The sequence below is a fragment of the Prionailurus bengalensis genome, chromosome E1, assembly GCF_016509475.1.
Source record: "Prionailurus bengalensis isolate Pbe53 chromosome E1, Fcat_Pben_1.1_paternal_pri, whole genome shotgun sequence".
Taxonomy (NCBI): Eukaryota; Metazoa; Chordata; class Mammalia; order Carnivora; family Felidae; genus Prionailurus; species Prionailurus bengalensis.
In genome coordinates this window covers 5,719,220-5,734,838 of record NC_057347.1, presented here as the reverse complement: position 1 = coordinate 5,734,838, position 15,619 = coordinate 5,719,220, and the positions used below count along the sequence as shown (strand labels likewise).

Below are 15,619 nucleotides of genomic sequence, written 5' to 3'. Positions count from 1 at the left end.
TGGGGACAGCCCAAGGAAGCCTGAGTGGCTGTCCCTGCCACCAAGAGATTCTCCGTCACATCCCGTGCAGAGCCCAACATGGGACCTGAACTCACGACCCTGAGATCAAGACCCAAGCTGAGATCAAGAGTTGGACACTTAACTGACTGAACCACTCGGGTGCCCCCTTCGGCATTTTTTTTTTTTAAACTTTATTTATTTTGAGATAGAGACGGCACGAGCGGGGGAGGGGCAGGGAGAGAGGGAGAGAGAGAATGCCAAGCAGTCTCCAGGCTCTGAGCGGTCAGCACAGAGCCTGACATGGGGCTCAAACCCACAAAACTGGGAGATCATGACCTGCGCCGAAACCAAGAGTCAGAGACTTAACCAAATGGGCCACCCAGGCGCCCCCTTCGGCATGTTTTAAGGTGCTATTCCTGTGGGGGGGCCTGCCCTAGGCAGCAGCCACATTTAAGGACAAGTGGTGAGGTACATGGGGCTCGATGACTCACTATCTCCCCAACCCTCCCCCCCATCTCGTGTCCCTCTGGGTAGAGACCGTTCCCTCCAAGGGAGTTTCGTTGGCCACTGAGGTGTTTCTCACGGGACACGGGTGGTCGATGAGGTGCTAAGTAGTCTGTGAAAAAAAGGTAAGTTTGGGGGCCGAATAAGATTTTTTTTTTAACGCTAAGAAAGTGAATACGAATCTTTGTTGTGGAAGTGTGCAGAACTCGTACTATGCTTGTGGGCGCGTTGACAGAAGGCTCTAATGTTTCCCTATGACCTCGGCCCCGAGCCCCGTCCAGAGGTGGGGCGATCACACGTGACTGGTGGCCCAGCGTCACTAGAGAGAGTACCTGTTTAGAGAGCAGCTCTTTGCACAACCGGTAAAGGGTGATGAACTTCCTGGCCAGCGCCCGTGCTTCAATGAATCCTTCTGCCACCAGCATGATCTCACAGATCAACTCGAAGTCTGGAACCACCATCGCGCAAGGCCTGTGGACAAGGGGGCAGAGGGCCAAGATGGTTTTCCTAACCATGGCTGAAGGGAGGCAGAGGGGGGCGGTGCTGGTAAGACAACAGACACTGGCTGGGATCACGGACAGAGGCCATCTGCGAGGATAAACATCTTGGCCCTTAGCAACGGTTTCGTCTAAGACTTCCAACTTAGGGATGAAGTGATGAAGGATATGGGACGTGAGTTGTCTTGTCCAAGGTGATGGGTGATAGTAGCAGTTGGGGACAGGATCGGGGCTACAGCTCATGTTGTGACCTGGGTCCAGCGAGCCTTCCACAGGCACAGATCAGTAAAGCTTTGGTAATTAGTAATTTATTAGATTAGTGGTTCCTATAATAGATTAGGGACTCCGGTTGAAGAATCGGGTCTCTCCTGGGGTCCACAAGAATCTATATCTCATTTTCAAGACGTGCGTCTCCTCCAAGCCTAGACGCTTGGGGCCTATTCTGTACTTATGTGCATACAAATGTAAGTATCTAATGCCGAGGTCTCAAGTAAATACCCATTAACCCCATCTTGCCACAAAACGGTATATAGGGGGATTTTTGTCTTTCTGTAAGGATTTACTTTGATTTTTTTTTCCTGCCTGGCTCTAGAAACATTTGATTGCAAAATCACCTATTTTTCAAGTTAATTTATTAGGTATATACCAGGAGCCTAAGGTCATTTACAGTTCTTTAATCGCATTTTCCCCACGCAGATATACGATTTTCACAACATATAGCTCAAGAACATTTTTCCTTTAAGTTATTTTTCATGGCTTTCAAACAGATTCTCAACCTGAAATATTTTGCAACCTGAAATAAGGTTAAACATGCATCCATACAATAGCATGCAACACGGCCGTGGAAAATAATGCTATAGAAGGAAAACTATTTAATGGTACAGGAAAAATTTTTCTTAAAAATTTTTTAACGTTTATTTATTTTTGAGAGAGACAGACAGAGCGTGAGTGGGGGAAGGGCAGAGAGACAGGGAGACACAGAATCCAAAGCAGGCTCCAGGCTCTGAGCTGTCAGCACAGAGCCCGATGTGGGGCTCGAACCCACGAACCAGAAGATTATGCCTGAGCTGAAGTCTGATGCTTAACCGACTAAGCCACCCAGGCGTCCCTGACACAGGAAAATATTAATTAACGAAGGCAGGATACCAACTTGTACAGGGTCTTATCCCAAGTTCAAAAAAGGAATATAGTCTGCCCACCCAAGGTCAGAAGGATCTCTGGATGAAAGCATTCAGATGGGGAGGGCCGAGGTTCTGGAATCAGACCGACTGGGTTAGAACCCCAGTTCTGCGGCTTGCTCCTTGGGCTACTGGCTAACCCCGGTGATCACGATTACTACCCTGGGCCTTTGTGGACCCTGTTTTCTCCCTGAACAAGGGGGGCACGAATAGTGTCTTCCTCACAGGGTTTTTTGAAAACGAGGTGTAGGGGCGCCTGGGTGGCGCAGTCGGTTAAGCGTCCGACTTCAGCCAGGTCACGATCTCGCGGTCCGTGAGTTCGAGCCCCGCGTCGGGCTCTGGGCTGATGGCTCAGAGCCTGGAGCCTGTTTCCGATTCTGTGTCTCCCTCTCTCTCTGCCCCTCCCCTGTTCATGCTCTGTCTCTCTCTGTCCCAAAAATAAATAAACGTTGAAAAAAAAAAAAAATTAAAAAAAAAAAAAAAAAAAAAAAAGAAAACGAGGTGTAAAAGCAGATGTTTGTATTTATCGCTTTTTTTTAAATGTTTTTATTTATTTAATTTGAGAGAGAGAGAAAGAGAGAACAGGGGAGGGGCAGAGAGATAAGAAGAGAGAGAATCCCAACCTGTGCTCCACACATCAGCACAGAGCCCAACGTGGGGCTCGAACTCACGTACCGTGAGATCATGACCTGAGCCAAAACCAAGAGCAGGATGTTCAACCGACTGAGCCACCCAGGTGTCCCTGTATTTATTGTTTCTATAAATATTTTCTCCGCCACCCCCACCCCCAATTTTCTTCTATAGATAAATGTTGCCTTTACGCTCAGGGAAAAAGAAACGTAGAGTAGTCCTGACCTCCGTTACTGTTTGCAACCCAAGTGCATTTAATACATAATTTGGTGCAAACAAACAACAGACCTATTCTGTGCCATCCGTTCAGGCCTGGTGATGTTCCATTAGGAACAGTCCAGTAGGCAGAAAATCAGAAGCCATGAGGCCTCTTTATTTTGTTGGGCTGACTTTGCTTTCCCGAGAAAAAGAATGGAGACCCCAGCCCCTTCTAGAAAATGCATTTGCGTTTTCTTATCACAATGAAGAAGATTTAAACGCATGAAAATATCCACTGGGGGTGGCCAAGGCGAAGGAAAAGATACGTGTTCTCACACATCGCTACCAGGAATGTAATTCAGCACTGCTCTTTCTAGAAAGCCATTTGTCAGTGTGCATCAGGAGCCTTAAAAACGTACCTTCCCAGTTAGCTCTGTGATTCTACTTCTGGGAATCTTAGCCAAAGAAAATCATCACGCATACAGAAAAAACCACTTAGGTACATAGGTGGGCATCACAGCATTATGCATAAATTTGTCTGAAGTGCTAGACAAGGTCCTAATGTTTAAATATGGAGGGTTACTTAATTACGCTGTGGACCACACACTTGATAGAATAACGTGTAGTCACGGAAGGAGGTTTCTTAAGACCATCTAACAGAAGAGGTTATTTGTGATAGGATTACGATCGAGTATGAAACGAAAAAGACAAAACAGTATGAAACTGTGTGTGTGTGGGGGGGGCGCCTGGGTGACTCAGTCAAACGTCAGACTTCAGCTCAGGTCATGATCTCACGGTTCGTGAGTTCGAGCCCCATGTGGGGCTCTGTGCTGACAGCTCAGAGCCTGGAGCCTGCTTCGGATTCTGTGTCTCCTCTCTCTGTCCCTCCCCTGCTCCCTGGCTCTCAAAAATAAAATAAAACATGAAAAAAAATTAAACTTATGAAAAGAAACCATGTGTGGACCACAAGTCCATGACTTTAAAATACACATATGTTGGGGCGCCTGGGTGGCTCAGTTGGTTGAGCGTCTGACTTCGGCTCAGGTCATGATCTCACAGTCAGTGAGTTCGAGCCCTGCCGTCGGGCTCTGTGCTGACAGCTCAGAGCCCGGAGTCTGCTTCAGATTCTGCGTCTCCCTCTCTCTCTCTCTCTGCCCCTCCCCTGCTCATGCTGTGTCTCCCCCATCTCGAAAATAAACATTAAAAAAATTTTTTAATACACATATTTTAAATACAGCTAAGCAAAAAATAATTTTACTGATGGTAGCATTAAAGGTGTTTTTTTTCATTTTTTTTTTAAGTTTATTTTGAGAGAGAGAGAGAGAGAGAGAGAGAGAATGCGCACACGCACGCAGGAGGGGCAGAGAGAAAGGGAGAGAGAGGGAGAGAGAATCCCAAGCAGCCTCCACACTGTCAACGCAGAGCCCGACGTGGGGTTTGAACCCACAGAACCACCTGAGCTGAAACAAAGAGTCAGATGCTTAACCAACTGAGCCACGCAGGCACCCCTAAAGGTAGTTTTATAAGCTTTTTAAGATGTTCCAAATGTCTTCTAATATACACGCCCTACATTTTCAGTGGAAAAAACCAGGAGACCCTTGTCTCCGGGGGCCCTCGTGTGGGGCAGAGTGGACGCTCACCTGAACAGAGCCTTGAGATTCTCCGGCAGCTCCGTGCGGCCGGCGTAGCCCGGGTTCATGGTGATGAAGATCCCCACGGAGGGATTCAGGCGGATCTCCTCCCCGAGGAAGCTGAACCGCTGCTTCTTGTCTCGGATCGCGTCCTGGATGCTTTTTACCTGGGGAACGAGTCAACGGAGAAAGGTCCTTCCGCCGTGTGTCCCAGGGGCGGAGTGGTAGCTAGGGCTGGGAAGCATGGCCATAGCCAACACGGACACCTGCTCCCTGGCCCCCTTCGTGGAAGGACAGGCAAAGCGACGGCACCCTGGACCCTCCGCTGGTGGGCGCGGGGCGCCTGTCTAAAAGAAATCTGGCCGCCTGTTTCTGTATTTACAACACAGCGGCTGAGAGTGAACAGCAAGCGGGTGTTTAACCCTCCCCGTAGTTACCCTGGAAATGCACTAGCACTGATCTCTGGCCAGGCGTTGTTCTGAGCACTTCCGTATTCATTCATTTGTTTTTCACCACGATCCTTTGCCGGCAGGGAGCGGGGGCACTTTACTGCCACCGGCCCCGTCTCTCGATGATGAAACACAAGCACTGGGCAGTGGGACAGTCTGCCCAACCTGACATCGCTCCAAGGTGGTGGCACCCGGACTGAAGCCAGGCGAGTGGATTCTGGAGCCTGGGCTCGTGGCCGCTGCGTGATCGAGAGGGCACTGGTACCTACCGGCTGGGCTTGTTCTTTGTTTAAATGAAATAAAGCCCCTGAAGAGAGTGGCATCCAGAAAACGCTTAAAAGCAGCAGTCAACGGGGCGCCTGTGTGGCTCTGTCGGTTGAGCATCTGACCCTGGGTTTCCGCTCAGGTCATGATCTCACGGTCTGTGGGTTCCAGCCCCGCGTCGGGCTCTGGACTGACAGCGTGGCGCCCGACTGGGATTCTCCTCTCCCTCTCTGGCTTCCCCTCCCCTGCTCTCTCTCTGTCTCTCTCAAAATAAACTCATAAAAGTTTTTTTTTCTTTTTTAAAAGTCTAGCAGCTAACATGGAAACTGTTAAGGTGACCATCGTCACCGCACTCGTGGTCCTCAGCCTGGTTTACCTCCTCAGACTGCATCTCTAGAACCGATGGCATGAACACAGCTCACCCCTTCAGGGACGGAGTGCCCTGTAGATGGTGAGGAGAGGAGGGAGCCCCAGAACCAAAGCGAGGCTCGAGCTTCATCCCCGGGGCTATTCGTGCCTTTCTAAAAAGATGAGACTTTTTCTTAAATGGTGGGGATATATGCTAAAGCTTGAGCTGGCTGGCTCTATATTCTAGATCATTCTTACAGCCCCGGGAGGAGAGACAGAAAGGAGACCACCATTTTCACACCCGGTGCCTTGGAAAGAGCACTTGCAAAGATGATCAGTGACAGAAGGCGGGAAGGCAAGGGGCGCCCTTGTTCAGGCGGGCCCCTCGGAATGTCTCTTGGGTAGTTCCAGCTTGTCGGGGCTCCCGAAAGCAAAACCCAAAAGCCGGGGGGGACCAGTGCAAGGTTTTGAATGAGCTCCTGTCCTGTCAGCCGCGTTCGGGGTGTTTGGAATAGCCAAGGGTTCTGTGGAGACTGGGCTGCAGGTAGGTGTGTGTGTCCGGGAGAGAGAGAGAGAGAGAGAGAGAGAGAGAGAGAGAGAGAGAGAGAGAGAGCGAGCTCGAGCATTTATGAAAGAGACAGCTGGAGCCTAAATAAGGGGAAAGACACGAAACCACCGGACCGTATGGCAGAACAAGGCTCTCTCCAGTGTGTGGAAGAACGGGCACTCACCGGAACGTGTGACAGTTCCGTAATTAGGATTCAGCTCCTTCCCCAAAGCGAGGCCCGGAAGGCCACACGCATTTGAGCTCACGGCAATTAGTTTGAGACCGAAACTTCTCTTCTGCGAAGGGAATGTCGATGCCTTTGCGGCAGAGGTGGTCTCCAGAGCCTTGCACACGACCTCCGGCCTCCCGGCCACCCCGCGGCTTACGTGGGTGGTGAAGGCTGGGCTCTCTCTGGGCCCGGTCCTCCCCATAAAATACACTGAACAGTCACCATCCTAAGGGGCAGGGGAGTGAGTTTAATTGCTATTTACCAACGGCTCGGATACCTTTGGGCGAAGGCTGACCTGGGGCCCTTTCTGCTGACAGTCTGAGTCAGCCTTCCCTCCTGCAACACCGAGGCCCAGGAACCTGGCGCTCAGTGAGACTTTATGGCACGCTGGAGGGCGGGCGGCGTCCATCTGTAGGGGGCGCCCTTGAGGGACGGCGTTGGGCCGATTCAAGGCTGCAGTTAACGCTGGGGCATCAGTGCTGGTGGCAGGCTCTGTTCGCTGGGCTCACGCTGGACAGGACGGGAGACTGCCTGCCTGGCATCTTCTCATCGTCTTAGGAACAACCGAGGTCCGCGGGATGAGCCTTGGAATGCAGCGGTCAGGGTCCAGGAGGCCCCGATAGAGTCCAGAGGTCCTTCAGGATGTCGGGGGGGGGGGGGTGGGCAGGGGCAAGCAGGTGGGCTGGGATCGTATGGATTAAACCCCGGGCCCAGCCAGGTGGGGGTGCACACACAGGCAGGCATAGACTGTGCACCTATAGGTCAGGTACACGCCTCCCTCACAGGGGTCTGTTTCTCCACTAAAAACTTAACCGCTTTCAAAGATTTTAAAACCACGCAGAATAACCACAAAATAGTAACTGACGTTTTCTGAGCGCTTGGAAGGCACCGGGCGCTTTTCTGAGTATTTTACGCGAGTTATCCCGTTAAGTCCTCTTAATAGCTGCACGAGATGGGGGCATATCCTCGTTTTAGAGATGACGAAACAGCCAGAAGCAGTTAAGAACCTGTACTACAGACATGCAAGATGCCGAGTTTCGGGAGGTGGGGGAGGGATACGTGGGGCCTCTACACGATTTCTGCAACTTTTCTAGAAGTCTAAAATTGGTTAAAAAATAAAACTTTACGAGGGAAAAAAAAGAAACTTGCCAGGTGTCTAACAGTTGGTAAGTGGGGCACCTCAGGGCACCCCAAGTCACCAACCAGGCAATCTGGAGACAAAGCACATACACTTAATAGCCACTTTCTCAAACAGTCTCTTACTAGAAGGACACCGTGCCAGCCACATACGGCTCCTCATCAAACACATAGCTTTCAGAGGAATTTTGTTCTGTTCTGGAAATAATAATTCCGACACACGTTTCCACCGAGTAAGAAAAGCTGTATTTGTCACTCACCAAAGAAAACAAACACGGAGAGCTATGTCGAAAAGAGTGGTCTCAAATGCGGGTGAGGGGGGGATGATTTTGCACCTGCCCCCCCCCCCACTCCCCAGGGGACATCTGACCATGGCTGGAGACTTTTTTGTTGTCACAACTAGGGGTCGGGGTGGGGCGGGGGGGCGGTTTGCTAGAATTATCCGGCCTCAAGACGCGGAGGCCTTTGACATTTGCCAAAGTTGGGAAAACCATGATCCGCAAAATCAAACATTTTACCAGTGAGGAAACTGGGGGCAAGGAGGTGTAAGTGACTTGTCCACCATGCCACAGCTCGTGTCCCCGGGGCCTACCAAATTCCCATGCAGATTATTGGCCCTACCCCAGTTTGAGCCAATCAGAAAGGCTGGGGTGGGGTCCAGCTGATGAATAAGGCCTCCAGGTGATCTGGATATATGCTCAAATTCGAGAACCACAGCAGTCCAGGCAAATCTTGGGTTTCGGCTCATCCCTGCCACTGCCCAGGTGTCCCTGTCAGAGCTGCCCCTCCCTCCTCAGTGCACCTGCTCTTCACTCCCTCCTGCTGTTGGTAGGACGTGTCCCTGCAGCCCGCTAACCTGGGCCAGTGGGGCTCGAACCTGTGGGTCTTGAGATGCACCCACGCTCCACAGCCCTCAAGATGTTCCCCTCGCCTGCCCATCTCCCTCTCCACTCCGGTTCTCGAAGTTTGCTGGACAAAAGAACCACACAGAAAGTTCCCAAAAAAAGACTTGATGCTTAGGTGATGCTTAGGTCTTGCCCCAGACCAATGAAACCAGAATCTTTGGGCTCAGAGACTACGCATTTGCACATTCCTATTTTTCAGAATTGTCCAGGCAGTTCTACGGTGTAGCCAGGGTAGAGGATACAGAGTCAGAGAAGCAGATCTCCAAGGTTATGGTGGGTACGAACCCCTGGAGATCTCGTGGAAATGCAGATTATGTTACAGCAGGTCAACGATGGGTCTGAGTCTGCGTTTCTAGTAAGTTCCCAAGGGAAACAGGTGCTGCTGGCCAATCAAGTGTCCCTGCCACTGGTCCCGACTGCCCCCTACCAATTTCAAGAGTCCCCACTGGCCCTCAACCAGATGAGCTCACTTTGTCTTCCAGCCTCTACAGCCTTTAATCATCCCTCTCTCCTGGAGCTTGCTTTCTGCCTTATGCTTTTTTTTGAACGTTTATTTTTGAGAGACAGAGAGAGACGGAACATGAGCAGGGGAGGGGCAGAGAGAGAGGGAGACACAGAATCCGAAGCAGGCTCCAGGCTCCGAGCTGTCAGCACAGAGCCCGACACGGGGCTCAAACCCACGAACCTTGAGATCACGACCTGAGCCGAAGTCAGACGCTCACCTGACTGAGCCATCCAGGCGCCCCAACCGACTTATGCTTTAGATGTGTGGGTAGATTTTACCCCTCTAGGTCGTGGTGGCCCTGACTGCAGATGAGCAATCCTGTATTCTGTACAAGCCACGTGTGTTTGCCTGACCGTGGGGGCCTGATGGGACACCTTAAAAATGAGGTCTTTCCCTTCCAAGACTGGAAGCTGGTAATCACGGAGGGTTCTGCCCCTACATCCTCCCGCTGGGGCCTTGTATCAGACACACTCGTGAAGTAGAAAAGTCAGGCCACCTTCCCCGCAGGTGATATGTTTTAAGGAGGTCACGGGCTAGCCCTAAGCTACATAAAACCTGTCAGCTCTTTCTCCTTTGCCCCTCACCTTCTAGGGAAGTGGTCCATTCTGCGGTCCGCACTTTGCCCCCAAATGCCATGCGTTATTAAAATCCTGCCCGGCTCACTCCCTGCTTCCCTCTGCAAAGGCGGATTGGAGGGTGCTGCCTTCGGCAAGTGCAACCCACTCACCAGGTTTCACGTTTTTTTAAAAAAAATATTTCTGCGTTTGCACCTTAGACCTTAAGCTCCTCTATCAAAGGTGGCAGGTGGGGGGCTCCCTTGGTTCTGAGACTCTAGCATTTGTTTGGCACCCTGAGTCCGTGGAGCACTGCTCTGGTGACCTCCCAAGACCTTGCCAACCGATTCGCTGCTTCTAGCTGCTTCCTGCCTCGGCTCAGCACTCCTGTACCACGGGGAAGGAAGGGGCATGGTGGAAATGCCTGGCCAGGGGGCACCGAGGGGACAGGAGGCTGGAGGGAGAGGGCAGTGGAGTGCGCCCTGGTGACACTTGTCCCTGGGCCCGGATAACCCGAGGCCCGGCGAGCTAACCGCAACAGCATTAGCAAAATTCCGAAGGGAAAAAGAAAAGGTAGTATTTTCTACGTTTTTTAAAACAGCAGAGTAATTGCTCTTGGAAATGCCACACTCTTTCCCCGTTGGGTATGTAATTCTGCTTGACCCATCGGACAGAAACAGGAAAATACCCACCTACGAGAACACGGACGCACACGCGCTTTTGTGGAAGGTACTAGAAGAGCACAGACAGGCAGGCCAGGAGCCGAGGGGAGGGGCGGGGAGGGTAGAGGAGGACTGTCCCAGCTGGTGCGGCTTCTGAACCAATATGCCAGCCTAGATGACAGTGTGAATAATTAAGTGCAATTTTCCCCTTGGACGGGTGTATGATTTTAAGTGGTACAGCCTCCAATTCTGCCCAGGCTGTTGTCAGACCACTTTCTTGAGAACCGTCTCTCCCACGGGGTGTGTTCCTAGCCTGCAGTGTGAAAGCACCCGGGAATTCCGGGGGGGAACTCATTTCATTTAATTCCAGAAGCAAAAAGGAACTGATCTTGGTGAACCTCCTAGGACATCCTGTCGGGCAGTTTCAGGATCAGGTGAATTCACAGTGTTCGTCCATTGCGCCCCGGGGACCACGGCTCTTGGGTTTTGCCTCACCAGTTGGGACGCTAAGTTTGGGAAGAGAGCCTGAGGCTGGGCCAGCTGAGAAGGAGCGAAGGGTGTCCGGGAGACTGGACAGACCTGGGCGTGGACCCTCTTTGCCTGCTCTGTATCCCCCTGCCTTCTGCTTCCCTTCAACCCGTTTCCGGCCGGCCGTGTTCAGGCAACGACGATAGTGATCACCAACATCATGGCCACCGCCATAATCAGCACCATCACGGTGACTAATATTTGTCGCACGCCTCCTATCCGTAGGGCTTCAAGGGCTCTTACACGTATTAACTCGTTTAATAATTATTACAACTGCATCTGGCACGTACTGTTACTAACCCTCTTTGCAGACGGAGAGCTCGAGACGTGGACTTGCCCCAAAGCACACAGCTTAGTTAAGTGGCAGAGAACCGGGGCTGAATACCGGCTGTGCGGTTTCAAACGTGACCCACGCTCACAACCACTTCCCCGCCCCTTGCCCGGCTCACCCCACCCCACAAGAACCTGTTTCTTTTCAAATCCCAGCTGCACGCGGGGCTGCTCACAGCATCTCTGGAACGCGAGATGAGCTCTGGGCTGACCCCGGTCTGGCTCTCACTGCTTGCCTGGTGGCTCTTCCCCTGGGCTTCTCGGAGGGACACGGCGAGATGGCCCTCTGGCAGGCCCCCAGTGCTGAGCTGGGACACCACGGGTGTAACGACTCAAGTGAGGGCAGTCACAGCCAGGCAGCCGGGCTGGAGAGCACGACGAGAGAGGCCCTCTGAGGTCTGGGGCCAGCAGCCAGGAGAGAGGGTACAGGGAGTCAGACAAGCAGAGAGGAGGGAGGTGGGCACCACCTAGGTAGAATGAACAGAGGATGGCGGGCAAGGAGATAAAAACCCGGGCGATATGAGAGCTGCCCGTTATCTGCAGTAGGCGGCTTAAGGAGAAAAGCCCCAGGCGCACATTATAACGACAGTCCTCGATCCCAACGGCCACCAGGGCAGGGAACAGCTTAGACTTCCGTCCCACTTCTCAGAACCCACTGCGGGCCGAGATTTAGTACTCGGAGAAAGCTTGACTTTATTCGTGTCACTCTATCTTCTATCCTGAAATTCACACAGGCCGCAAAGGGGCGCAAACTGGGCTCTAAGTCGGCAAGGTGAATGCAGCCGGCACCGTGCTTTCTTGGTCCGGCTCAGGTTTTGGTTTTTGTGTGTTTGGTTTTTTTGTTTTGTTTTGTTTTGTTTTTTAATTGAATGAGTTGACAGCTTTGAGAAGCCTGGAGATGTTTTAAAAAAATGTTCTTAACATTATTCATTTTTGAGAGACAGAGCATGAGCGGGGGTGGGGGGAGACAGAGAGAGAGAGAGAGAGAGAGAGAGAGAGAGAGAGACAAATCCAGAGCAGGCTCCGGGCTCCGAGCTGTCAGCGCACAGCCTGACGCGGGGCTCGAACCCACAGACCGCGAGATCGTGACCTGAGCCGAAGTCGGATGCTGAACCGACTGAGCCACCTGGGCGCCCCAAGAAATCTAGAGATGTTTTTACATAAAAATCTGGACTTTCAGAGGCTCTCTAAAATTAAAAAAAAATCTGGCGGCCCTGACGTGCATTCTTCCAAAGCAGAGACGTGCTAAGTGTTGAAGCAGCAGCTCGCCAGGAAAACCAAATGCCCCTGGTCTGTGGCACTCGCCAGGTGCCACAGCTGACCTCAAGCCACCGGGGCAGCAGCCTGGAAACACACACCATCGGCTCCCGCGACCCAAGCTAGTCAAGGGCTTTCAGGCCAAGAGAGTGCTCTGGCCAGCCACTCGACTTATTGTTCCTACTAACTCCTGCGGAATCCAACGGTCCTAAGGAAAGGGATCAGCACCGGGAACGGAAGAAGAGCCCTCGGTTTTGCAACCTGCAGGAGCCTCACCGAGCAGCAGGCCAGACAGGAGCCCGTGAATGGGAGCACCAGACTGGCTGTCAAAATCAAGGGCTGGAAGACCGGATGACCTTGGGAGGCGTGGGGGAAGTGAAGGGACCCTGCGGAGCCCCCTGACCACTTATGGCTCCCAGCGGCAACCGGAGATGAAGTGGGCCGGGGTGGGGGTGGGGGGCCCTGGAATCAGCTGGCGTTGTGAGCTCCACTGCCGTTCCGCCTCGTGGTGGCTGCGATCCTGCCCCCGGCTCCGAGTCCAGCCTGCTTGGACGGGGACAGCACGTTGCGTGGGGTCAGCATGCTGGAGGAGGGGGTGATGGGGGCGGAGGCTGGCTCCTGCCGGGGCGCGCGGAGTAGGGAGTCAGGATGCTGGTTCAGGCAGCTTCCCCAGCAAGGACCACCCTCTGTCTGCAGCGCCTCCCGCCTCCCTTCCGCTGCCCCTGTCCTCTGAAAACTGGCAGTCAAGCTACACTTCTTTCTTGTCCCTTTGTTTGGACCCGAAGGAAAGATCTCAGTCCTTCAGAGCTCTGTTTCTCTTTCCCTGTACTGTTTACACGCCACTCTGGAAATAACTTTCCACCGGTAGGGGGAAAGTTAAATGCTTGGACCGTATGGAGTCCAGGCACAAGCTGGGAACACCCGTCATGCCAGCCCCTAGTGCCATCACCACCCAACATTCTCCACCGCGCAGCACCCTTACGCTGGCCTTGCCTGGCGGAGGCAATAGAGGTGGGGGGAGGGGGTGGGCTCTGAAACCACAAGCATCCCCAGCAGGAAACAGGGGCACCCGGCTTACAGGAAGGAGCCCAGAGCAGGTGTCAGCAAAGGCTATGCTTTGCTGGGGTGACCGGGAGGCCATGGGGAAGGCCGGGGGGCTCCCCCTGAGGCCCCAGCTCCAATCGGGACCCCCAGGAGAGACCACTGACTTCACAGCCACTGATCTTCCTCCTGCTCAGCCCCTCCTTAAAACCACTGCCAGGCAGAGGGCAATTTGTTTTGCAGAAACCTCCAGGGGCTCCCCGTTGCCTGCTGAAGACAGTACACATCATGGCATTTAATTAAGCCCCTCTGCTGTTTGGTTCGAACCTGCCTCTCAAGCCTCATTTTCTTCTCTAGCATTTTATCCCTTGTATCTGACAGATATCTGTGTCTAGACCTGCACCTGGGCAGTGCGGGTGGGGGTGCTGGGTTCAAGTCCTAACCTCGCCACCTGCCAAGAGTGTGCCCTGGGACCAGTTACTTTTCTCTGCTGATCTTTGGCTTCTCTCCCTACCCCGTGTGTGTGTGTGTGTGTGTGTGTGTGTGTGTGTGTGTGTGTGTATCTATCCTTGTACACCTTGTACAGATGTGAGGATATGTGAAAAGTACCTGGTACAGGACAGACTTTCAACAACAGTTTGCTCATTTTCCCCCTCCCTCTCCCCCTCTGTCTGCTCACTTCCTCTGTCTAGAAGACCCTTACCTTCATCCACATCATCTCCACCTTTTTTAAGGCCTGGCTTAAAAATAATGTGTCTGGGCGTGCCTGGGTGGCTCAGCTGAGCGTCTAACTCTTGGTTTCGGCTCAGGTCATGATCTCATGGTTCAAGAGTTCGAGCCCTGCATCAGGCTCTGCACTGACAGTGCAAGGCCTGCTTGGGATTCACGCTCTCTGTCCCTCGCTCTCTGCCCTATCCCTTCTCACGCTCTATTTCCCTCTCTCAAAGTAAATAAACAAACACGGAAGAAGGGAAGGGAAGGAAGGGAGATAGAAAGGAAGGAATGGAGGGAGGCAGGGAGAGAGGAAGCGCCTAGCAGTCTTGCCCCATATTGTGAGTCAGGAGTTAAAGCACTTCTAGAACACTGAAGAATGCTCATGTCCCCCTCAAGAACTAAAGTCGTTTTAAAGTTAGGGATCATGTCCTACTCAACCAGGGACCCTTCACCCTAGTTTTGAGCGTAGCACTTACTATGCCATAGGTGTTGAATGAGTGTTTTCTGGATAATTTGAAAGACAAGTGGCAGCTTACATAAATCTGCCCCAAACGTGACTTCCTTCCGTCAACAACATTCATCCTGTGATCCTTGCTTTAGATACAATGAGGTGAATTGGACCAAGGGAGCTGGAGCAGCTTGCCCAGACTCAGTGACAAAATGGAAGACATTCCCAAAGTCCATGGCCTTTCCAAAGAGCTGGGCTCCGCCATCTTGTTTGCTGCTCTCCTCACCCCCGTGAAGCAGAGGGGAGATGTTACAGAGAAGGAAATGGGAGTCCCATGGCCAATAAATGGACTCACCTTGGTAGGGACCCACAGGACGCCCATATCCTGCACCAGCGTCTGTCTTAGAGGGCAGAGGAAGGAAGGGACGTGAAATGCAAGGGGGGAAGGAGACACGGAAGTGGATGAGCAGGGTTGAAAGCAAGAAGATGTCGACTTTCACAGTGCTGGCAACAAGCCCATGGCCTCCCACCTACTCCCGACCCCCATACCTGCACCGCCACCACTGATAAGACCTCCACAGAGATTCGATTAAACTCATCAAAACAGCCCCAGGCACCGGTCTGAGCGAGGCCTTTGTAGATGTTGCCACAAGACTGCAATGAAATGTACAAAGATTAAATCACTATCAGCGCTGGGTTCGTCGTTACACATCTAAGTCAGTTTCCATCCTTTTTGTTATAGATACTTCTAGTCCCCTAAGACCGCTGGTTTGAAACTCTTATTAAAGTTTCAAGGGCAATTACGTTTTTGACGGCTATGGGTGCCAATGTTAAGTCACGGGATCAAATAGAACCTTTTTAAGACACTTGGACCCAAATCCCTTCAAAATGTCATCAGGCTTGTGTTACTGTTGATTCTGGAGCTTTCAAAATCCCAGGAAATGAATAAAATATTATTATTATTATTTTTATTTATTTATTTTTTTTTGCACCATACAGACAAAAAAAGCCTTCCACTCCGCCTTTGGCACACACTGATAAAAAAAAGTTTCTATCTGTATCT

At 52.0% G+C, this 15,619-nt stretch overlaps 1 protein-coding gene across 1 annotated transcript in view; it reads right to left on the bottom strand.

The window, feature by feature from the left end:
- DNAH9 (dynein axonemal heavy chain 9) overlaps nt 1-15,619 on the bottom strand; it is a 332,285-nt gene that overhangs the window by 199,630 nt on the left and 117,036 nt on the right. Inside the window, exons 29-31 of the mRNA XM_043585501.1 lie at nt 15,106-15,210; nt 4,648-4,805; nt 837-975 (exon numbers count right to left, since the gene is read on the bottom strand). Of these exons, the coding sequence (XP_043441436.1) occupies nt 837-975; nt 4,648-4,805; nt 15,106-15,210 (402 nt within the window). The remainder of the gene's footprint in view (nt 1-836; nt 976-4,647; nt 4,806-15,105; nt 15,211-15,619) is intronic.